This window comes from Nycticebus coucang, chromosome 1 (assembly GCF_027406575.1).
Source record: "Nycticebus coucang isolate mNycCou1 chromosome 1, mNycCou1.pri, whole genome shotgun sequence".
NCBI classification, from domain to species: Eukaryota; Metazoa; Chordata; class Mammalia; order Primates; family Lorisidae; genus Nycticebus; species Nycticebus coucang.
This window is the reverse complement of record NC_069780.1, coordinates 33,327,550-33,353,485: the sequence shown is the minus strand read 5'-3', so window position 1 is coordinate 33,353,485 and position 25,936 is coordinate 33,327,550. Positions and strand designations below refer to the sequence as shown.

Sequence of the window (25,936 nt, the reverse complement as noted above, 5' to 3'; positions counted from 1 at the left end):
TTACGCTCCCACCAACAAACTGGCATCCACAAAAGGACAGAAGAATTTAGAATTATATGATTTGAAGAAAAGGCAAGAAAAAGCATGCCCCTTCTCCTCATGGTGTTTGTAAATTAAGATTCATTTTATATAAAGGTAACGTCAAGGCAATTATAATCAGGTAAGGTTCAATTCTTTTGTATTCTCTTGATAAGTCTTAGCATATTTTATTGGAATTATTTGTGTGCATGTTTTCTTCGGTCAAAGTTAAGTTCTCAAAGGTCAAGACCTCATAATAGGTACTCAGTAAAGGTTTCTGGGTACACTGAACTATGAAGAAAAATACTTCCAAAGTGACTTGTAAGATATTTGGACACTAAGTCCTAAAACATTTAAAAATCAAGCAGCTGTTGGAGAAAGAGGAGGTAACGATTATGAACCGGGGTGCTGGGAAGTTTCTGCTCTCTGGAAAAGTTTGTGTGCCTAGTTTCCACTCTACAACTTTTTCAGTTTTCCAACCAATGAGACTGTGGCAACCCTCTCTTCTCAACATCTTTGTTGTTATTCATATGTCCTTTCATTGGTTGTTTTACCTAGCGTCACTCAAGGAGGGATTAAAAACAGAGGTCTAGATTTAGGTTTTGCTCCCCCCAGTTCATTCTTACTTTATTGGCATGGGCTTGTGAGAGAAAGGTGAAGAGTTTTGAATCTTATGCAAATAGTTTCTGGGGTCTTAATGTTTCCCTCCAAATTGTATAGTTCCACAGGACATGAAAACTTTAAAACTAGAAGGCAAATGACAGCCATATTCTGGTTCTGGATGAAAGCAAGAACACTCCATAGGTATCTGAGCATATCTGTATGGAGGATGGGGTGGGGGTGTGGGGGCAAGGCTGGACATGTAAGAGTCATAACGTTGTAAGGAAGAGGTGAAGGAGATATAGCTGCTGAGGCGATACACATTTTCAGGTCACTGCAACTCACTATTTCACTGTTTGATGCAGGCAAAATTCCTAAAATGTAGGGGCTGGCATATAAAATGAGACTATATGTTTTTAGTGAGTTTGTGCAAAAACTGTAATTAACTGAACTAAGAAACCAAATTAATTTAACAACTCCTGATGGAATAATTTATGTTTTTTTCAAATATTATTTCTTAGATTATGTCATGTTATTGACCAATTAATTGGTTAGCAGTGATACTTGGAGAATTGGAAACTGTTTTGCTCAGATTGGTGACTCAAGACTATGTAATGTTCTCTCTACTTTGAGGACACAATCTTCCATGGGTCTGCTGTGTTTCTCCATGTCTTACAAGCAGAGGCAATACCTGACTTTGTGCCAGATCAGGGGTTGGCAAACTATGGCCCACAGGCCAAATCCAGCCTATGACCTGTTTTGTGTGGCTTGCAAGTTAAGAAAGTTTTTCTTTTAAAGGGTTGTAAACGAACAACAACAAAAATGGTAACAATGTCAAGCATAATGAAGAAGATTATAGAAAGATTTATCTGTGGCCAGCACAGCCTAACATATTTACTATCTGACTTTTTACAAAAAAAATTTTCCTCTGTTCTCCATTATCTTTTCAAGCATGTTTATAGAATGAACAGCTTTGAAAAATGTATATAGTGTCTCCCTCTGGAACAAAGAGAAGATGTCACTTGCTCATTTCCTTCTGCCCTGGGGGCATTGGGCTTCAGAAAGTCAGAGTGAAAATAACAGCACTCTGGCCGCTGCTGTTGCTGTGGGCAATAAACTGTCTTTTGCTTTTGACTTAGGAGTCCCATCTCTTCTGCCAGCATTGCATCCACTGTGGCAGGCTACCCTTTTAGTTTTCAGGTATGGTAAAAATCTCAAACCCTTCACAAATCTTGTCAACTACTTGAAAAGTTAATCTGGATTGAGAAAGAAAAAAAAAAGCCATTTTTTTGGCATGTTCACGAGGAATTCAAAGATAACTATAGATTATCTACTCTATTAGGAATTTGAAAGGGAAAAATATAAAGACAGGACTAAAAGGTGTATTAAGAAGACATATAGATCTTTTTGGATTACCTTGTATGATAAAGTTTTCTTGAATTGTTTACTGAAATAGAAAAAAAAGATAATTAGTTATCATTCTAAATATAACATATTAAGAATAATCTTGAAAATAAATTAAAAATAAAAACATATATTTGAAGATTATCAAATAATAATACTGATGTAAAAACTATGGCAGTTTGAAATATCTTTATAAAAAGATAAAAGCATATCCACCACTATGCTATTAATTTTAAAGATATTATTTCACGAAGTGTTTAAGAGAAGACTGTCAGAGAAAACTGTCATCTTCCTCTCAAGGGAACACACAGATCTACGTGTTCTAACGTGGGGGGTTATTATTATTCAGGTGTGGTGAGGCCAACAGATTGGGACATGATTGCCACTGAACACATAACTTTGTTCCCATGCCATACAGGGCTACGGAGAACCATTGCACAGGGTCTGTCAGGAGACAGAGGGAGCTGGGTAAAATGCGGGCAAGGGTCTTCAAAGTGGTTTCCATGGGAAGGAACAGCTGTGGTAGGGTAATCGGGTGTAGGACTGGCTGTCAAATAATTTCAGGAGGGTTCTTGGTCATAGAACTATTCTTTGTAGTCTGGGACCTTGCCTTGGTGTATGAGCTGGGGATAGAGGCCTGGAAGTGTAAAAGCTCAATAAAGGAGGTAGCTGGGGTTAAGGGCTCTGGATTGAGCCTTTCCAAGTCCTTTACTATCTATTATAGGAATTGGCTAGCTCTGGGAAGAGCAGTCTAGCCAAACATCAGAAAATACATTAATACATTGGGAAACTACTGCTGTCATGGCTATTAAAGGCAAACATACATTCCATAAACACTGTCTTTTATTTACGCTAAAGATTTTGCTCTTAGTTATCACTCAAAAATATGTATGTATACATTTTTATATATGTATACATTTTGTATATGCTAAATTTATAGGGCCAATTAGTTTGTTTTACCAAGAGGAAAGCAAACTTTATTGCCTTCTAATAAAGCAGTGAGAATTAAAATGCCTCTCTTTTCTGCATTGGATAAGGACTATAAAATGCCTGCCAAACTTCCTGATTAGTCATCAACACTCATCAACGTATATATTTTGTATATGCTAAATTTATAGGGCCAGTTAGTTTGTTTGAAATGAGTACTTGTTTCTACATATTACAGAAACAGTATGATATCTATAAATTTCCAACTCTATCTTTGGTTATTGAGATAGGTGTTCTTACACAAGACAGTTTCAAGGAGAAAATGTTAGTAAATCTATGGGGTGTAAAAAAGTTGACACTAAATTGAAACTTTCAAATAGCTTAAGTTAGACTACAGATTGAACAAGGCCCCCACTAGCATTTTTAAGAATCTTTACAGTGCTAGACTTACAAACTTCTGAATGAGTGTAAAAATATACATTTTATCAACATGGGTATAGAACAAAATAAAACTTCAAATTTCAACAGTTCCTTTGGGTTTTCTCTCAACTTGTTGCAAATTGTGATAAAGAATAAAACACTGAAAGACAAAGCAAAGACTATTACTTGTATTTTGTTACTTTAAATTATCTGTGTAGAAGTCTTTAATTTTTAATGGAAATTTTCTAAGGTTTTTTAAAGAAATGATGGAACTGATCAGAAGACTTTTTTGACATACGATGGGATAGATTTCCCAAAACTGACATATTTAATCTATCCCACAATTAAAGTGATCATCCTGATTCTTAATCACTGAATCAGAATATGAAAATGTCACAAGCACCAAGAGGATGGCCTTCCAATAAAGCAGTGAGAATTAAAATATCTCTCTCTTCTATATTGGATAAAGACTATAAAATGCCTGCCAAACTTCCTGATGAGTCATCAACACCTCGAGGCAGTATTTAAAAATACTAATGCTACTACCGTTACCAGCAACAGTTCACAATTATTGAATGCTTACTCCATGCTCCTTCTATAAGGGCTTGGTGATTGAGATAGGTCTTCTACTTTAAATTCTCACAAAAACTTTAAGGTAGCTACTATCACAGCCTTCATTTTGCAGATGAGAAAACATTGGCGAAAAGTGTTTTAACCAATTTGCCCGAGCTGAAACAACTCACAGAATGATGAGGAGCCAGCATGTGCACAGAAGCACAGAAGTTCCAGGTCCTAACACTTAACCATAAACTCCGCTGGTCTTGTGGAGGATGTCTGTAATTTGATTTAGAAGTACATACAGAAGTGCTGAAGCTGACAGACTTCTAGCTCGCTGATTCCTAGATAAGACTTGTTTCTAAATGTCACCAAGAGCTGAACCCCGGGGAAAAATCAGGGACAGACAGAAAGTAGTTCGTCTCTTTTTTACACAATTTATAAACAATATTTGCCACTGCAAAAAGAGGAAATGAGTTCAAAATGAAATCTCATTGTAACTTTACATCAAATAATTTTCATGTGCTGGTTTATCTCCATATTAGGTGCCTTAGGTAGAATACTAATTTCACCTTTTTGGAAAACTAAATTTTGAGGTGTTCTGAATGAAACCGTAACAGCAAGGGCACGCAACAAAAGAAGCCCGTATTTTGATACAGTGGGCAATCACCATGTCCGTTGCCACTCCACAAGCATGCAGCGCCACCTGGAAAATAAAACCAGACCTCAGTGGGATGGTCTTTTGAAACAAACAAAAGTGCCACTTCAGTGCCTTTTAAATAGTTCCGATTTGTACATACCAAAGGACTACTTAGCTATTCATATTGAGAAGTTTAAGAAAATTAAGCAAAGTTGAAAGTTACAAATGGAACATCGCAAGTGAAGCATAAGATTCATTCAATGGGAAATCTGACACAATTTTAACTTGGAGAATTTGGTATATATATGTAAACCTGAGCTTTTGCTGATTATAAATTTAGTTCAGTTGCAGCTTGTGCCATTAACAATAGATTTGAAATGGGAATTTCTAGTCTACAATGTTGCTTGGCTATGAGGCTCTGGACCATAGAAAATTTAACTTCTTTGCACCTTAGTCTCTTCCATATAAACTATGGCTGTTATTGGCATACTGCAATGTTATTGCAAAAGTTAAATAAAAACGTATTTGAAAATGTTTTGCAAATGCTATATCTAATTAGCCTTGTATTTTAAAAAACCTGATTAAAAGTCATATTTATATAGTACCTTTCAAGGTGTTTTCATATAATGATGACACTTAACATTGAATGATCAATTACATGAACTACTTTCAATGAGTTTTTTTTTTTGCAGTTTTTGGCCTGGGCTTGAACCCACCACCTTGGGCATATGGGGCTGGCACCCTACTCCTTTGAGCCACAGGCACCGCCCTTAATGAGTTTTTTAAAGAGGAAAGAATGAAATTATGAATTAGAATGAATAGGGCTTCAATAATTTGTGAAAATAAAAATAACTAAAAAAAATTTAAAAATGTATTCAAAACACACATCCTTAAATATACCTATAAACTTATTATATTCTAAAGCAACGATTATGAAAAAAAGTATTAGGCTTAAAAAAGCAAAATAGAACAGAATGAAAGAAAATCAGATATGAGGATCCTAAAAGAGGAATAAAAATGTATTAACTTTGCCAGAAAAATTCTCACAACTCCATTTCATTCTGGAGAGAGACGAATTATATTGGATTATAAATTTCCTTCTAGGGACAGATCTCACCACCCTCATGGTAGGCAGGAGCACTCAAAGAGATTTTCTGGAAATTTCTGGATGTAAAGTCTTATAAGCCGGTCTCCTTTTTGAATTAGAAAGCTAAAAAGGATACTATATTAAGAAGAGGAAAGCAAGATCTCTGTTCTCCACCCTCCTCCTTCTAGACTTCTCCTTTGCTTTTAGACTTACATTGCTTAAGAAGTCTACAATCTCTAGGATTGCTGTCAGCCCACCTTTCCTATTTCACTCTAAAACAGAACCTAGGAAGGCTCCCCTCCGGTGAAGGCAACAACAACTACAGGGAAAGAAAAAGTGCACAACTTTGATTTCTCATCTGCCCCTTGTTATGTAGTCAGCTTTTCAGAGTAAAAATCAGGCTAATCCTTAATTTCATGAGTAGCTAGAGATAATCTCTTTTTCTTTTTTTTTTTTTTTTTTTTTGTAGAGACAGAGTTTCACTTTATGGCCCTTGGTAGAGTGCCGTGGCCTCACACAGCTCACAGCAACCTCCAACTCCTGGGCTTAAGCGATTCTCTTGCCTCAGCCTCCCAAGTAGCTGGGACTACAGGAGCCTGCCACAACGCCCGGCTATTTTTTGGTTGCAGTTTGGCCGGGGCCGGGTTTGAACCCACTACCCTCGGTATATGGGGCCGGCGCCTTACCGACTGAGCCACAGGCGCCGCCCGAGATAATCTCATAGTGAGAATTACACATGCATTTTCCCCTCAAAGAAAAGACCTGAGAAGAGACACTTACTGGCACTACGCTGAGCTGGGTGATGGCCCCCACAACCGTGCTCACAACAGCTCTGAAAGATTTTACTTTCTCCATTTCAGCCACAAGGAAACTAAGACTTGAGGAAATTAAGAACTTGCCCACAACAAAACAGCTACTGAAGGGCAGGATCTTGACCCCAAATCCTGACCTCATGCATTAATTACATCAGGCTGCTTCTCTGCAAAATCCTCTAGAGGTTTTGAACAACGAAAACCTTGGAGAATGTATTTTTCTAAGTTTCTCTTTATGTGGGTTCCCATTTTTTTTGCTGCATGCAAAACAGTAAGTTTATTTCCCTCATTTAAACAAAATAACTAAATCGAAGAACTATTTACACAATAGGTTATAGATAATATAATAATTATCCACCAGTAATAGATTTTAGGTTGAAGAGGCTTTATTGCATGAGATACTTCTAGGTTCCATGGTTATCAAATGCAAATCAGAAATAACTAGCAAAAAATTGTGATAGGTCAATGTTACCATTTGATATGGAGATTTAGCATACAATTAGGTGGTTATTTCAAGCCAGGGGAGAAAAGAGGGACTTTGTAATATGTGGTGTTGGGTTAACTTGGTAACCATATAAAAAATAAAAATTAGATCTTTTCCTCTCATCATACATAAGAAAAATGTTTCAAATGAATTAGCGATTTGAATGTTTGAGTGAATTCCTTCCTAAGGGAGGAAAGACATGAATGAATTCCTTCATAAGGGAGTGAGAAATACTAACTATGGCTGAAAAATCCACATATGATAAGGGATAAATTAATAAATTTGATAAAAAAAATGTGAATGGCAACAAACCAAAATTCATAAATAAAAAGACTAATGACAAAGTAGGAAAAAATTCACAACTTAGAGCATAAACAAAGGGTTATATCCCTAATATAAAAAAGTGTAATAATCTGATGACAAAATGAAGGAGAGATATATACAAACAGTTCACAAACAAAAACATGCAGATAGTCCTTAAATAAAAGTTGGTCAATATTGCTTAAAATAAGTATTATATTAAGATATGATTTTCCACCTATTACAGTGGCAAAAATCCTAAAATTGGTTGGCGGTCTATAGGTTGGACTGCAGGGAAATAGATATTGTCATTTACTGCTGGTGGGAATACAAAAACGTCATGACTATTGAGGGGACGTTTAGTAATAATCTCTAGTAAAATTATATGTATGCAATCTTCTAAAAATCTATCTAAGAGACACTAGCAAAAATATAAAAAGATCTATTCACTGAGTTGATATTTGAAATAACAACAAAATGGAAATAACCCAATTTTCCACTGAGAGAGGACTGGTGGGATAAACATGACGGAATGCTCTGCAGCTTTAACAATGAATGTGGACTATCTCCATCCTTGGCCATAGGGTAATTACCAGGAGATACTGTTAAATGAAAAGTATTCCCCAGCTCAGATCACTGACGAGCTTATTTCACTTAGCATAATGTCCTCAAGTTTCATGCATGTTGTGGCATATGACAGGATTTTCCTCTTTTTTAAGGCTAAATGATATTCCATTGTCTGTATATACTACATTTTGTTTATCCATTCATCTGTTGATGGGCGCTTGGGCTGCTTCCACCTCTTGGCTGTTGGGAAAATACTGAGATGAACATGAGTATGCAAATATCTAAGGAGGTATTTACTTTAAGATGAGAAAATTTAGGCACAGAGAGGTTAAGGCTTGAATGTCCCAGTGAAATAGCATGTATTAAGTACCTACTAGATAGCAAACTTGTGACACAGTTGTTTTTCTTTATTTATTCTTTTCTTTTTCTTGATTTAATACTTTAAGTAATTCTTATTATCTTCATTTATAACAACATGCCCAAGGTCCCTGGTTAGCAAGCATTCCCGAAGAACTCTGAATCTGAGTCTGACATCACAGCTCATACTCTTTCCGTTATATCTATGTCCTCTTCAACCAGTATCTTTGGAGCTGGAAGGAATCTTAAAGACCATTGAAATAGTGAGTTTCTTATTATCTATACCTTTCTCTGTATATATACTGAATTCCAATAAAAAGGAGATAAAAGCCAAGGTAATGCATGTTCTAAAGTAAAGGTAAAGGCTATTGATCCAGATATATGCTACAGAATTAATGAATTATAAATTAAAGGCCCTTTCCTAACATTTTGTTACTTTATCTATACATGATAAAAAATTCTAAGTACAATATTTACCTTAACATGTAAATCATTGAAATAAAACTCAACAGCAAATAAACACCAATCTGCACATCTCTGTTATATGTAGTGGTAAGTAAATGAAATTAATCATCATGCTCATAGCTCATAATGTCTTTGAACTGGCAGCTCACAAAGCAAGACTCTGTATTTTCATTCTTACATAATGAAAATGGTATAGTTGATTCTTAGAGAAACAAGTATATGTTGATTCTGATTTTGGGCCTATTTTGAAATATAACAAGCCTATACTTTATTCATACTTTAATAGGACATATTTATGATTCTATTAGACTCCTTGTCCTTCTTTTGCTAAAAGATTCACTCAACATTTATTGAGCCTTTTCCTAGCTCAGGTCATACAGATAGGTATCATTATTCTCCATTTTACAAATAAAGAACCTAAGCTTCAAAAAGGTTGAGTGGCTGGTCACAAGTGATGGAACCAATCTTTAAGCTCAGTATGTCTAACTCTAAAGCAGACTTTATCCTAGTTCTCTATGCTCCTATTTGCTTTTTTTTTTTTTTTGCAGTTTTTGGCCGGGGCTGGGTTTGAACCCACCGCCTCTGGCATATGGGGCCTGTGCCCTACTCCTTTGAGCCACAGGCGCTGCCCTATTTGCTCTTTTCTTTAGATGTCGGCAGTGAACAGGGAGTCACTGAATGGACTCTAGTTCCAACTCTCACATTAACTTGCTATGTTGCTCTTCCCCTTTTGGGGCCTCAAATTCTCTGCCTGTAAAATGAGAAGGTTGACTTGAATGATCTCTAATCTTGCCCCAGCACAGTCATGCTCTGAGCTTTTACTTCTCAAGGAAGGATTCTTAACCACAGGTATTTTAGACAGAAGAGGCTTGGTCCTAACCTAACCGGGTACTTATGACATCATTTATTGTCTTTCTATAGAGAATCTATAGAAGAAGAGTCTGGGTTTTTTTTGCACATTATACACCTCTTTCCCTTTTCTATCCTCCTATAATGGCTTTGTATATACTGGTTACTATTGAGTAAAGAGTGCTGTATATTTTGTTAAACATCCAAAGCCTTTCCTTACTCAAAAGCTGTATAAAACGCCCTACAATTTTCCACTGTGTAAAACTGTCAAATAATTGATTTGCTCCAGTTCTCTTTCCTGGGTCTTCTGACCTTTTACTAAAACATGGCGTCAAGGCTTTCTAGATTTGCTGCCTACGTCTTGCCCTGAGACTTCCCTTTGCTATCACACTAACAATTCTCTTTACCCTCTCTTGTATTTGATGTCATTTGTTCCTTTTTCTAATTTACTTTCTTCTTGTATTTATCAATTACATTTTATTTCTTTATTTTAGAGATGGGGTCTTGCTCTGTAGCCGAGGCTAGTCTCAAACTCCTGACCTCATGTGATCCTCTCACATCAGCCTCTGAGTAGCACAGACTACAGGTACAAGCCACCACACCTGGCTCTCACTTTCTTATTTATTTTTTTTTTTTTGTAGAGACAGAGTCTCACTTTATGGCCCTCAGTAGAGTGCCGTGGCCTCACACAGCTCCCAACAACCTCCAACTCCTGGGCTTAAGCAATTCTCTTGCCTCAGCCTCCCGAGCAGCTGGGACTACAGGCGCCCGCCACAACGCCCGGCTTTTTTTTGGTTGCAGTTTGGCCAGGGCCGGGTTTGAACCCGCCACCCTCAGTATATGGGGCCGGCGCCCTACCAACTGAGCCATAGGAGCCGCCCATCACTTTCTTATTTTAGTGAAGCATATTTTCTAGTAGTTTGCTGAAAAGGGGTAAATACAATTACATTTGCTTGAGGCCTTGAGTGTCTGAAATTTTTCTTTATTTTACTTTCCTACTTGATTGATGGTTCGGTATAGAATTTTAGAATGGAAATTTTCTGTTAGAATTGAAGGCATTGTTTCACTGTCTACAGTGATAGCATGTTGATTCTAAATTTTTGTGTATGGCCTACTTGTAAAATGAACTTCTGGTCATCTTTGGTTTGCTGAAATTTCACAATATGCTTTGATTTAGTTATTCTCAGAGTTAACTTTTCTAGTCAAGAAAAATGCTTTCTTCATTATTAGTACATTTTCCTATATTCTTTGATATTCCCCCCTCTACCATTTTATCTATTATCTATTTTTGGTCCTGCTATTACTGAGGTTCAGATTCCTAGACTAAATCTCCAAGAAAAAAAAAGAAAGAAAAAAGAAAATTTCTTCTTTCCAGATTCTATCTCTCTCTTTTTTTTTTTGTTCTGTTTTTTTCAGGTGATGTTCAACATGTCATCTTTTTAAAAAAATACTTCATCTTTTAATTTTTTATTTATTTTTAATTTTCACTAACATATTTTTATTTTCCAAGAAGTCCTCTCTGTCTCTGAACAGTCATTTCTTTTTCTTCTTCATTACGCCCATGTTTCCTTACTGCCTTGTCCTTTCTGTTCTGTCCCTGAATAAGATCTTTTGCTGTGTTTGCTGTTTTGGTCGCTATCTTCCATTTTGAAAGTTTTCTGTGGATGGTGTTTCTTTGGCTGTCAGTTCATATTGAAGAGTGAATTACTAAGAAGTTGATTGAAAATTCTCAATAAAAGGGTAAAGTTTGAAGATTGGTGAGCTTTACTAGTGATGGGTGATCAGGTGGCCTAGCTGGCTTTTTTTTTTTTTTTTTTCTAAATTACAGCTATATTATCTGTACTTCTTGTCTTTGTAGACAGTTCTGCTTCTACAGAGAAGAATCTTTACACCTGTTGATTGCGGAAATGATCCTCGCTTCTGTCGTTCTAGAATTGGAAAGCAGACAGTGGGTGGGGAAGAGCTCCATCATTCACTGTGCAGACTCTCACTTCTTGTTTTCAGGATGGCACATGACTGTTGCCCTCCTCTGTGCCTGACACAGCTATCCTTGGAGTCTCTCTGGTTCAGTTTCTTCATAGAATTAACTCCTTGTCTCTTGCAGGAGTCAAGGACAGGTAGTTACTTGTCTACACAAGATGAAGGTGGGCATCTGGGTCTCTAAATATTTTTAATAAAATATGATTTCAGCCACTCCTTATTTTCTTTCTATGTGCCTTCTGGTGCCCTGTATTCCAAAACTTTTCTAGGATTCTGTGGGAACAAAATGATATTGCTGTCTAATATCCTCTTTGCCACCCCAACCTGCCACACATTTAAATTTGGCCTTCCTCCTCTCTACTCATTAACCTACGATTTTTCTTCAATCTGCTTTTTATCTTGTTATGATTCAAGTTACAGAATCTTGAATATAGTTTCATCAAAGATGAAGTTTGATTATTTTTGGTTTTTGTTATTTGGGGATCAGATCTTTCTTGGGGAGAAGGGTCTCTGAAATACCTGTATCTGCCATATTCATCTTGGAAGTCCTCTATTTTGCTTTAATGATTTTTTAAAATTGTGCTTGTGGAACATATAATATCTCTAGTTACTTGCGTTCTAAAATAAGGATTATATAATTACTCATCAAAAGTGTTACTAAATTACAGTCTATAATTACACATTTCTCTTAATTGTACACTAACATATAACTATAATTAGCTTGTAATTAAACACTCAACACTGATAAGTCATAAACAACATTAAAATTATGAGTAAAATAAAAAGAACCAAACATAACTTAAAAGTAAAACTGTTGGCTCGTGCCCATAGTACAGTGGTTATGGCACCAGCCACCTATACCTAGGTTGGTAGTTTTGAACCTGGCCCTGGCCAGCTAAACAACAATGACAATTGCAACAAAAAAATAGCCAGGCGTTGTGGCGAGTGCCTGTAGTCCCAGCTACTCAGGAGGCTAAGGCAAGAGAATCGCTTGAGCCTAAGAGTTCAAGGTTGCTGTGAGCTGTGATGCCATAGCACTCCACTGAGGGCGACATAGTGAAAAAAAAAAAAAAAAAAGTAAAACTGTTTTGAGATTTTGATATATAAATTGACAAATAGAAAAGATTATCAATACTGTTAGAAATCAGTACTTTATTATTGGTAACTGATGACTATTTGTTGTTGGAATTATCCAATGAAAACATTTTGATGGATAGCTTGTGTACTGTTCACAGTTTTTGTTTTTGACACAAAATGTGCATTTTTCCATCCCCTTCTATAATATTATTTGAGAATAAAATTTTTGTAACATTGTTTGAGAACATGGATATGATTTACATATTACAAATTTTATCAAAAAAGTTTAATCTTATAAATTGTCATAATATTGAGGATAATTTATCCTATATTAGAAAAGAAAACAACCATAGATCTTCTTAAAAAATACAATTTTATAATCTATTGTAAGTTGTCTTTTAAGGGTAGGATAACCAGTGTATACTCAAATCAGTGTCATGTAGCTATAATATATATACAGAGAGAAACTAGAAAAAAATCTTTAAAATCTTTTTTGGATATTTCTTACTTTTAAAAAGACTTTTACATTTTCCTTTAATGGATAATCTTTATAATCAAAATCAGAATAATTCACCCAAAAGCTATTTCTATAACAATCAAGTACTTGTTTTGAAAAGATATATATCTCATATATCAAATAAGTACGTATATTTACATGTTCAGAATCTTTTAGAATATAAGTAATATTAAACATAAATATTTATTTCTTCCATCTTTATTACTTATGTTTATAAATATAAAATGTGGGAAAGACTGACAATTCTAAAAATAATTTAAAAATACTATTACGTAACATATAGAGATAGCCACTTAAAAAAAATACGTATTATTTTCTCATTATTTTCTCACATTATTTTTAATGCAGCTTTTCCATGGTGAGGATCACACTGCACAGAGTAAGAGGCTCACTTTACTGAGTACTTTTTAAGTGGCAGGCCACATTATTTTTCTGGAATCTATTTAACTCACATATACTGCATCAACATTCTATTAGTCAAATAGTTCATGCCCATTTTATCATAGGAAAACTGAGGATCAGAGAGTTTAATAAGTTGCTCAAGTCCAAGGAAGTGTCAAGCTGGGAGTTTGGCAGAAAGCTGCCCACTATTAAAATCCATGCTGTTAAACAATATATTTACATATTTTGTTTATCATATAACAAATTTTTCATGTGATTAACAAATCACTGCAAACATCACATAAACTATTAAAGTTCCTTCATGAATAGGCTAATCTCACTGAAGCCTTGCAGCCAATGAGTAATAATATTTTAAAAATCTTTGAAAATTTCAAGAGCAAGAATGGAGTGTCATTGTTGTTTAAATTAAATATATTTAATTACTAGACATTCTGAATGTTTGTATATATGCTTATTAGGCATTTTTATTTCTAAAAAAATAGGTTTCTTGAGTAAACAAATGTAATCAGATGTAAACAAATGTAATCAAACTTAAATGAGGAAGGTACAGTACTTGGGGGTGCTGGAAACCATACCAAAAAAGTCCTTGAAATATTTAGATTTGTTCCTATTATTTATTTCAAATTAAACTAGGTTAACAAAGTCAATTAATCTATTCATTTTCACCTAACACAGGTTGCTGTGTTAATGGAAGTAAGACTAACAGTCTTTCATTTCTTATATATAAATGGTTTGTTTAAAGTTCCTATAGGTAATTGGTTCTGAGACTTTAAAATGCTCTCCTTAAAATCTTGTTTACACCATTAATTTTATACTAAAAAAAAAATAGTAAAAGAACAAAAACCACATTTTCTAAGCAAAGATAAATGTCAACTAAGCCCTTATTGAAATATCATAAAGCCCAGTTATAATACACAGTTTTAATGCATTTCCAATACCTGGCTATTCTGATTTCCTCTCTAGCTACTCTATTTTTACTGGAAGGTATTTAACTCAAAAAGATATAGAGCCACTGATGTATTTAGTCTGATTTATCTAGTGACAATACCTTGATTACTCTCCTAGGCAAATTATTTTCTTGAGAGTGAATCTAATTTTGGTTTAACCTTTTAAGTAATTTTAATTCATTTTCTATATACCTTGACAGAGGTAATTGTGGAAGGAAAAAGAGCCATTATAGGTACATTATTTTGAAATATGGAGAAAAATACTGCTTCCAAAAAGATATATATATATATATATATGATATATATAAAATAATACAAATATAAATATATAAATAAATATATATATATAATTTTTTTTCTTTTTAGTTGGTATTAGTGAATTATTAACTTGGAAGTTAAAGAGCATGCTAGCATGATTAAGCATCTATAGGCAAACAGGTCCATCTGGAACAGATTTAGGCTGGAAATTTTGTATTTTTAGAGGTGAGTAAATAGGTAGCAATATCTTGCTACTTAACCATTCTGCTTAGTTGACTGGTAACTTGGGGGTTGGCTTAATAGCTTGTTTTGTGGGAGAAGCTCTAACCTTTATTTCAACATATATGTAACATTAAAGCTGCACATAGGTATTTTTTAATTTGAATTTTCTGGATCAGATGTCTATATTTTCCTTAATTTTCTTATTAACAGTTTTCTTATTAACAGTTTACTTCTTTTTGTATAGGTCTGGCTTGAGATAACTACTCTAGATTGTGTCTACAAAGGAAAGAAAGGAATATTTTTTTAGGCTGAAAAAAAAGCAATCCCTCTCTCAATTTGCAGTAGTCATTATTTATGAAATAAACGTCATTGGATGAAAATCAAAAGTACTACAAAAAGTACTGAAAAGTACTCTGAAGTTGGAGAAAAGTTCCACTTAGACAGGTTTATGTGAACACAAAACGTACATTTGGGAATGATCTTCGTAAGACTTTCCTAGAAAGTAATTTGGCAAATGTATCAAAATTTTAAATCATGCATAAATATCAATGACTGTGATAATCACATTATGCCAGTAAGAAATAAAAAAGAAACATGATTAAAAAGTAGGAAAAATATTTATGACAATACTCAGCTTATATAAGCTCTAAGTAGTATGGTCTTAACATTTTCCACATAAAAGTAAATGTACATTTATATGTGTGAATAAATATGTAAAAGCAAAGATTTTGGACAGTGTTGGTGTGACTCAATACAAATCAATAACACTTACTTAGTCCATTTGCATTGAAATGAGGGCTCTGGGGAGGCTAAGCCCTCTGCAAGGAGAAACAAGGTTGTTGCTCCTCCCAACATTCCTCACTGGCTTTTATTGCAATCTCAAGCATGAGAAAATACAATACAGCAGTAAGTTTCAAAAAGAGAGTAAAAGTTAAAAAAGAAGTAGTTTTTCTTTAACTGCATGACTGAACTACTAACACATCCTGTTCGCTGTACTTCTGTCTTGCCTCAGTCTTATTACTGCTAGTATAGGACTTCAGGCTGAGATGGTATGCTATGTCTAGTGAGTATTGTTTTCACTACTCATGGTCACTAGTGATTCCTGGCTTTTGTCCAGATGACTCTGCCCCTAGTGCCTAGTACTTGTAACCCTAAGCTCTATCCTACAGGACAGTATCTATCATTTGATAGTGGACAAACAGATGATTTCTTCCATATATATGTATTATTATGCATTTTTCTATATTGAACATATATATATTCTTATCAAAAGCAGAAAAAACATTATTTAAAACAAATACAAAGAACAGCAGCAACATTAACACATTTATGAAAGTCAAATTCCACGAGAAAACACAAAATTTTTGTTTTTCACGATCAGGTAGAATCAGATACCTTAGGTCTTTTTTTTTTTTTTTTTTTTGTTTTTGGTTGCAGTTTGGCCGGGGCCGGGTTTGAACCCGCCACCCTCGGCATATGGGGCCGGCGCCCTACCGACTGAGCCACAGGCGCCGCCCATACCTTAGGTCTTTTATTAATAATTTTAATTATATTAATAAAATTAATTTTATTAACAAATATTTTAAATATTTATAACAAATAAATATTTTAAATATTTATATAATATATTTTATATACTATATAATATAAATAAATATTTTAAATATTTATTTGTTAATAAAATTAATTTTTTAATATCAAATAATAACAATTTGATCTAAGGGTTTAGAAACATGATCAACATAATTTCTATCTCCTAGAAGCTAGAAATACAAGAAGATATCAAATCTCAAATAAGAAAATATTATCTAAAGGCAACATTAGTATTTACAGGTTACTAACAAGCTATTAATATTGTTCTTTTTTTATTATCTTCTTTATTTTTCTTTTCTTCCACTGTCTTCCAAAAATGCAGAATAAACCACAGCAAGTCATCTCATTAGAATTCATTCATTTAATTATTAACCATTTTTAAGCGCTTACTCTGTGCCAAATATTGTTCTAAAGTTAAAGCACTAGCAATTCCATAGGAAGAAAAGAAAGTTCTTATCTGGTAGATGAGCCAATGATAAATAATGATAAAATGCTATGAGTAAAGTAATATTAATATGCTATATATACTTTAGAGAAATGTAAGTATAGGTTACAGATTTCTTTGTTTAGCAAATAATTTAAAATTATCTCCCTTTTTTAGCTTAAGGCATATAACTTTTCTTATTTATCTAATTAAAGAAATTGAAATTATTTACTTACCCCAATATTAAACATGCCTGTAAAATATTCCATATTTGCTTGAATGAACCAAATGTTGTTTAAACCTAGTTCGTCGCTTCTCTTCTTAGCACGAATTAAAGATAATTCCTTGTTTTCTATTAATGTAACCTAGATTTGACCCAGGAAATAACATATTCAGTAACATAATTCAGACATTGGGACAAAGCATTATTACTATATTTCACGGTTTTAATAATGAAGAACATATTATATTGACCCTCTATCCTATGCCAAGCAGTATGCCAGATAAGCTGGCACAAAAATGAAAAATTAAAGATCTTTGAACTGTTCTTATAGTATAGTATAGTGATACTAATGAAACAGGCAATAATAGTATGATTTGATAAGTAATCAAAGACAAACAATATACATGAGTTATGGGAGCAGTCATACTTGATGACTAAGGAAGGTTTTTATGGGGAAGTAACATATTTACTGAAGCCTGAAAAATAAGCACAAATTAGCTGGGGAATAGAAAAGTGTTTCAGGCAGAAAGAGGGACATATATTTGAAAGCCCAAGGTGAGAAAGAGAAGGTGTATTTGAAAAACTGAGAAAATTGGTATTTCTGGGGCATGTCTGATGATGACAATGGGGATAGGGTCAGGGAATGAAGCCTAGAAGTGAGGCTGGAGAGGTAAACAGGAGCAGATCCCACATACGTGGTAAAGGAAGTTTCAGTCGTCTGCAACATATAGTATGAATTGGTGGGGGTGAGACAGAAGGCAGGGATTGTACAGTATGAATTGATAGGGCTGAGGCAGAAGGCAGGAAAAACAGTTGGGTATTTCCAAAAGTACCCCAGAGAAGATGGTTTGGATGGAGAAAAATGGGAAGAATTAAGTCACTTTCATTACTATCATTTCTAGTTCTTATCTTGTCCTTATGGAAAAATCTTAGGTCCCTTTGTTTAAAAAACCTGTTTAAGTATACATGGTGTCAAAGGTTTTCTGGCCTTTGTTTTAACCAAGATTTCCCTTTTTGAGTTTCAACATGTCTAAGGATACAGGAAAACTACTAGGAAAGGAAAAAAGATACTAACACTATCTCTGACTCTGCTTCTCCAGGCTTTTACTCTGTGAGCTCTTTTCTTCTTAATCATGAAATTGTTGCTTTCCTTAATAATAAAATAGACACCTGCCTCTTCCTCCAGATTCTTTATTCATTTTCCTCTTTTTCTCTAAGAAAAGAACAATCCCCCCTCAGCCCTCCCACATGCCCTCACCCACCAATCATTCTATGTCATTCCGGCCAGTATTTCTATCATTTTTTTTTTCACATTTTTTTCTTCCAAAAGTATTCACTTGAAAGAATTCATACCTTCCAGAGAGCTCACAAGCTAAGACTCTGCTCCAGTTAATTTATATATATTTTTTAAAAAGATGACATTTCCCCCTAAGACTTTTTTGTTAACAGATATTCACTTGAGGAATTGACTAAATCTGGCAGAAGACTAAAAACAGCACAACTGCTAACAAATTGTGGCAATGACTGAAAAAAATCATGGCATATTTACTTAAAAACATATAGTCATAAAATATATGGTGTGCAAAATTATTACCAATAGGTAAAATATTTATAGTATAATATTGAGTGAAAGCAGGGGACTATAATTGTATTTTCAATAATAAACATCCATATGGACAATGACTTAAGAACAACAAAAGAAAATATTTGATGGATCATTATGGGTTTATTACTTTAATTTTTCTTCTTTTTTTTTTTTTTTTTTTTGCAGTTTTTGGCTGGGGCTGGGTTTGAACATACCACCTCTGGCATATGAGGCTGGTGCCCTACTCCTTTGAGCTACAGGCCCTGCCCCTTAGTTTTTCTTCTTTAAAAATGATTTTATTGGACGGTGCCTGTGGCTCAGTCAGTAAGGCCCCGGCTCCATATACTGAGGGTGGCGGGTTCAAACCCGGCCGTGGCCAAACTGCAACCAAAAAATAGCCGGGCGTTGTGGCAGGCGCCTGTAGTCCCAGCTACTTGGGAGGCTTGAGGCAAGAGAATCGCTTAAGCCCAGGAGTTGGAGGTTGCTGTGAGCTGTGTGAGGCCACGGCACTCTACAGAGGGCCATAAAGTGAGACTGTCTCTACCAAAAAAAAAAAAATGTTATTATTGGTACAATATTGATGCAATGCACCATAAACAAGATACCAAAAGAACATGCTTAGCAAGTTTCAAAAGCCAGTATTTCCATTTAAAATTACATTGAGATTAAAATAGTAGAATCATAATTATTTTACATAAAAATGAAAGTTATTTCTTTTTAAATTATTTAAATATACAAGCCTTTTAAAAAATTGATAATTGCTTTGTGTTCCTATTCTACTTTCTTCTCCTTAAGATTCTGCATCTTAGACGTTTATTTCAAAGAAAAAAGAAAATGCTTATGCCCCATACTTGACTTGGATAAATGACTAGAAACTCAAAGAGCAAGGAGAAGCCAGATTTGGTTAGCGGAACTGTACAGTTTTTCCATGTTTTCTTTTATCTGTTATCAGAATGTTACCTGGCACGATGGCAGCATGTGAGCAAGGACAATTCCAACATGGCCCTGAAAAAGTCAGTAAGGGAAACAAGTTAACTTTTTCTCCATGGTTTTTGCTTATTCTGAGACAAAAATCTTGCCAAACAAAAACATGGTCTTGAATGTAATATAGAAAAAGAACAGTTGCAGAAACGCTCTAAGTGATAAAAGAGGAGATCTACTACCCCACCGCTGCAGAAATCCACAATTCTGTCGCCAGGTTTGGCCTGATTTGTCACCACGTAAACAAGGTTGTTTAACTGCTGCTGTTTCCTCAAAGCTCGATCAATGGACATTTTACCTAAAGGACAAGAGATAAAGAACATAAAACATTATATATTTTAAGGGACTGAGAAGACACACTTAGAATAGACTACCAGCTGGGAAGAGGAAGGAGAGGAGCATAAACACACACACACACACACACGCACGCGCACACAGAGGAATGAGTTACAGATTCAATATTATTGACCATGAGTGGACTAGAGAAATGGAACCCAGAGATGAACTCTATTTTTGCTTATTTTACTTTTGTTTCTGTCCAACTGTTCTTTCAGTAGTCACTGAAAGAAAATCTATGGAGAAAATACATCTTCTAAAAAATAAAAACAATAACTAAAACATTAAGCTCAGAGTCGTAAATAAAGTATTTAATAAATGTTGAGTGAATGGAAAAAAGTAACAGTAATTGTCTTCTCCCTTTATCTCTCTAGGAGACATTGTTAACGATTGCCTAATTTCAACATATTGCTAAGCTCTCTTCTTAGGAAGATCTAGAACAAGTGAAAAGATTGTTTTATTATTTAACTGACACACCCTTAAACTCTTAGTTCTTCTGGGTAGGACATTTGTAAACCTTGGAACATTGGTGTTATATCATCAGTGGTTATTGTATTTAGAGGGAAATTAAATTTCCCCTTTTCTGCTTTGAAGCTTCCTTTCTTCATGAGTCAGACATAGAAATGTAATGCAATTAGAGATTAAAGATAGGATATTTTCAAGTATGAAATGCCTTAGGCCCCACAGCATGAAATCATCTTAACTTTTCTTTCAAAAGCCCCTAGTTAAGTCCATGAAAATATCTTCAGAAGAATGAATGAAATTATTTGTTTTCACATATTTCAAGTACATTCTTTACAAGAGCAAGATTAAGAAAATATAAGAGAACAGATTTTAGTGATATAGATAAAAGAGAAAACTGAGATAATCTTTTTGGTTTAATCCAAAATTATTTAAAGATATCAAGGTTTCCTTGCTCTATTTTCACAGAAATATAAATTTTTTCTTTTCTTCTTCACTTTTGTGTTTTTCTTTTTTGTTATTAAATTTAATTTAAAAAAGAGGAATTTTGCTTTAAGGACAACATTTAAAATGTGGATTAAAACAGATCTAGATAAGAAACAATTTCATAACCTCGTAACTGAGTAACATTTTATATGTATGTTGGGTACCTCCAGCTACATTCAGAAATTCCTAATTTTATAGATAGCATATAAAATATTGTATCATTAAAATCTTCCCATGTCAGTGCATTGTTTCTAACCTATACATTTTAATGGCTGTATAGTATTCTACTGACTACACACACACCCCATCATTTATGTAACCAATTTCCTACTATAATGACAGTGATCATCATTATATAGCCGATTCTTTGTGCACGCTTAGCTACTTATCATAAATTAACGTAAATTTGAAACATGAAGACCATGTAAGTCAATGGTTGTGACTTTATTTGTGAAAACAGTTTTATGTAATTTTTAAAAGAATTATCTTCCTTTTTCTCTAATATAATTGTAAAATATTTAAACACACAAGTAAAAACCTGTCATCTCACCCTTCATGGGTAATCACTCTTAAGAGATTTTAATATGACAATTTTCAAGCACATACCCCAGCTGAAAGAATCGTACAATGAATGCCTCTATAACCTCCATCTAGATCCTACCATTAACAACTTATTATATAGGATGGACATAAAGTTCGTGTGCCAATTAAATTTTGCACCCTGTGTTTGATTTATCATACTTCTATCCATCCCTCTATCATCCAAATACACCTTATATTTTGCTACAGCAATGCAGTTTAAATTTGGAGGAAGCAAGAATAAGAACAAGAAGGGAAAGGGGAGGGGGATAAAAGGGAAAAAGGAAAGTACTTTGAGGCTCTTTGGAGAGTTAGAGTGACAAATACTCCTATTAAATGAAGCCACTACCAGGCAGGGAAGGAGACAGACACTTTCTTTGCTCTGTGGATTTCTTAACAGTTTCTAGGCAACAACAACAAAAAAGTCCTGAAAGAAAGTCTAAAGTAATTATCCTTTGTTAACAGCAAGGAGATAGACAAAAATTTTAAATATAACTTTTTTTTGAGACAGAGTCTTGCTATGTCGCCTGGGTAGAGTGCTGTGATGTCACAGCTCACAGCAACCTCAAACTCTTGGGCCCAAGTGAGTCTCTTGCCTCAGCCTCCCACGTAGCTGGGACCACATGTGCCCACCACAACACCTGGCTATTTTTTTGTTGCAGTTGTTTAGGGCCTGGATTGGGTTCGAACCCACCATCCTTGGTGTATGTGGCTGGTGCTGTAACCACTGTGCTACGGGTGCAGAGCCTAGTAGCAAGTTCTATACCATATTTCTAGTAGAAATTTAGAATTACCTAACTTCCTTGGATCTCTCTTATAAGCAAATATTGATGAAGATCTATTTTTCTTGCTAAGACTGCATCTTTGCATACTAAAACAAAATCCACACTAAAATGAAGGCTGACGGCGAAGAGGTACTTTTCAGGTTGTGGTTAAGTAAAGAGACTATAAGCTGCACAAAACATCCACAGAGATTGAGCTAAAAACACAGCAGCAAGATGCCTACATGCTTTATTTAAAAAAAAAAACAAACAAACTGGCTATAATAAAGCATTCCCTTTCCCCATTCCAGTTTCATAAATATTATGAACCCCCGGGAAACATGAACAGGATCTTAAATATATTCAACAAGGTAAAAAAGTGGTATTTGGGGATATGGTATTAATCTAAAAATCAAATTCTGCTTTCTATTTTTACCCAGTATCCTTGTCCCTGAGACATCATTTATAAGCATAAAATTACAATCTACTTTTAGCCTGACTAAAATGACGGTTCTTTAAGTGTCAAGGAAGAAGAAACCCAAGTGTAGAATGTTTTAATATAAATGGTGTCATTTGTTCTGTGATGTAATTATTTTGCAATGGTGTCTTTTCTTTGTCCAATTCAAGTTAAGAGGTACTTGATTATTTAGGCAACTTCAATGTTGTTTTCACTGGCCAAAAAGAAAGTACAAAGGTAAAAAAGCCAATTTTTAAAAAAATTTCAGGTTAATGTGAGGGTAAAAATGATTAGGTTACATTTGCATTTGTTAGGTAAGGTCTCGTAGTTGTTCCCCTCACCCTTACATTGTACCTATTAGGTGAGAGCACACCAATCCCTCTTCTGCCTCTGCTTTCCATTCTTCCCCATCCCCCCAAATTGAATGAAATTGAGATTCTCTCTTGTGTGGGCATGTATTCATTCATCTACTGGTTTCATATTAGTATTGAATACATTGGATACTTGCAAAAAAGCCAATTTTTAAGCAGGGAGGAAGCCATGTTTTAAAACACCAGCAGTTTTGGTTGGTGCAAAACAGCAAATACAAAAAAAAAAATCAATGCAAGATGTGTACAGGTGCACCCAGGATACATGCTTAGTCTAGTATTATAATTTATGTCCCAAATCAGGCAGCTCTGAATTTTGTCTTTCTTAGCCTAATGCAATAAGTGTTTTTCAAGTTATAACTTAACTTGTGAAAGGAAAATGGTTGGGTGCTTGGATACACATTAGACATTTACTAAAAATTATTTTGCTGCTTTGTTTTCAAAGCATTTCTTTGGAGATATAGCACACCTGCTATATCCCGTGGATTTTTTTTTTTTTTTTGTAGAGACAGAGTCTCACTTTATTGGCCTTGGTAGAGTGCTGTGCCATCACAGCTCACAGCAACCTCCAGCTTCTGGGCTTAGGCGATTCTCTTGCTTCAGCCTCCCCAGTAGCTGGGACCACAGGCGCTAGCCACAACGCCTGGCTATTTTTTGTTGCAGTTTGGCCGGAGTTGGGTTTGAACCCAGCACCCTTGGTATATAGGGTCGGCACCCTACTCACTGAACCCCACAGATGCCGCCCTATCCTGTGGATTTTTAAAAAAATATAATTTTGCAGCTCAATTCACTAATCCTCTTTGCTGCACTGACCTCAGAGTGATAATACTCTTGCAACAGTGGATGCTACTCATCTGAAACTGCCCCCACATTCACACACCCCACAGTGCAGTCTATGAAATCAATAGCAGTGTAACAGTGTCATGGCATTTTAACTCTTAAAACTTAGTTATATAATATTAGAGTACCAATAATTATTAATCGAGAAGACAGAATTCATTGGAATCCAGAATGTTAAAAGTGGTCCATTTATACTTGCTAAATAGGGTAATAATGACCTTATAAATATTAATCATGCAACAAACAAATCAACCAACCAACTCAGCCTGCACAGACCTATTTTATAACCCTTGGTTTCTGACGTTAATAGATCAATAAGGCCTTAAAGGTCAAACAAGTCACTCTGTTTAATGAGTTTATCTACAAGCGTCCTCTTTTCCAGAAAGAGAAGGCACTTCTCCACCTGGGGACTGTAACAAACTTTTTGATTTTATGCAACAGTGTCCTGGGGGAAATTGAACAATAAATTTGTTGCCAAATCGGATTATCTAAAAGGAAATAAATGAAAATAGATTGGGAACATCTTTGATGTTACAGTATTGCAAATACTGACTAGAAATACCATGTACATTTCACCCTTCCCTATATAATTCTAAAGCATTTTTTAAAAAGCTGATAACTAAAAGATGTTTAGACAAGATGCTGGGTTGATGGGCAAAAGTTGAAGGAAGTATACAGTCACATTATTCACCAAATCAAAGCTTTTGCTTTTTTTAGAGAAAAGCTTACATACAGTGAATAATGGAAATTTTTATACCTTATTATTCCTGCTGTTGTTTTTCTCTAGGATGAATAAGATATTTTTGCTTTAGAATATAAGAGCCCAGAATTAATTAAATACATAATTTTCTTGGTTGAGGTTGTCGTCGTCGTTTGGTGGGCTGGATTCGAACCCGTCAGCTCTGGTGTATGCCGCTGGTGCCCTAGCCACTTGAGCTACAGGGGCCAAGTTAAACACAAAATTTTCATTCAAATACAACTTACACCACATAAAGTAAATATTACCTTGCTCTGGTATTTTGGTTGTTTTTTTCTTTAAAAAACAAAACAAAACAAACTCTTTATAAGAGCTTCCAAACTGACCATGAGACCAAACTGAAATGTTTCTAGAACAAAATGTACACAGCTATGATTTAATAAAAAAATAAATAAATAAAAAAAACAAAAAAAAAAAATTTAACTCTAGAAAATAGGTGTTTTATTTCTTCTGTGTCTTTTTTAGAGGCTTAAGTTAACAACAGTAAGTTATTTTAATAGTTTTGTTAACTTTTTTAGGCCACTTAAATAATTCTCAGTTGGCTTCTAATTTGGTGTTTCATAGCAATTAGGTTAAATGGAAATTTAGTAGCCTGAAATGGGAGTGCTAACTTTCCCAAAGTCAAGTGATTAAAAAAAAAAAATCTTCTTTTGTGTTTAGTATTCTAATTTCCACTATAATCTGACCCACAGATTTAAAAAAAATTTTTGATACATTTTGTTTAAAAAACAAAATGCTGAATATTCACAGTGACATAAACTCAAATTCTTTAATAATTTAATACAACATTGATATATAGTATTCCCACTCAGAGATGGCATCTTTGCTCCTCTAGAAGGTGAGTTCTGTGACTGCTTGTCTTATATAATACAGATATAATACGGAGGCAATACTGTGCTTTATTCTGGCAGCTTCCACCAACTGTCTTTTGAGATGCTTGCTCTTGGAACAATTGCCATGCTTTAGGAAGTCCAGCCTCCCTCACTGATGCTGTATGGAGAACAGACAAACTTTCTCACCAAGCGCTAACTAAACTGCAGAACTGTGACTAAAACAATTGTTTAAAGGCATTAAGCTTTGCAGCAGTTATTTATGTAGCAACAGAGTATCAGAAAGACATTCTAACAAGGGCCTTATAAGGGTTATTATCATTGAATAGTATTTACTAGGTACACATGAAATAGTACTGGACACTA

The 25,936-nt window shown here is 34.6% G+C and overlaps 1 protein-coding gene across 1 annotated transcript in view; it reads right to left on the bottom strand.

Moving 5' to 3' along the window:
- The window catches only part of GSTCD (glutathione S-transferase C-terminal domain containing), a 128,363-nt gene that overhangs the window by 5,590 nt on the left and 96,837 nt on the right, over window positions 1-25,936 (bottom strand). Inside the window, exons 6-10 of the mRNA XM_053561185.1 lie at window positions 19,877-19,992; window positions 19,674-19,718; window positions 17,142-17,270; window positions 4,497-4,630; window positions 2,035-2,065 (exon numbers count right to left, since the gene is read on the bottom strand). Of these exons, the coding sequence (XP_053417160.1) occupies window positions 2,035-2,065; window positions 4,497-4,630; window positions 17,142-17,270; window positions 19,674-19,718; window positions 19,877-19,992 (455 nt within the window). The remainder of the gene's footprint in view (window positions 1-2,034; window positions 2,066-4,496; window positions 4,631-17,141; window positions 17,271-19,673; window positions 19,719-19,876; window positions 19,993-25,936) is intronic.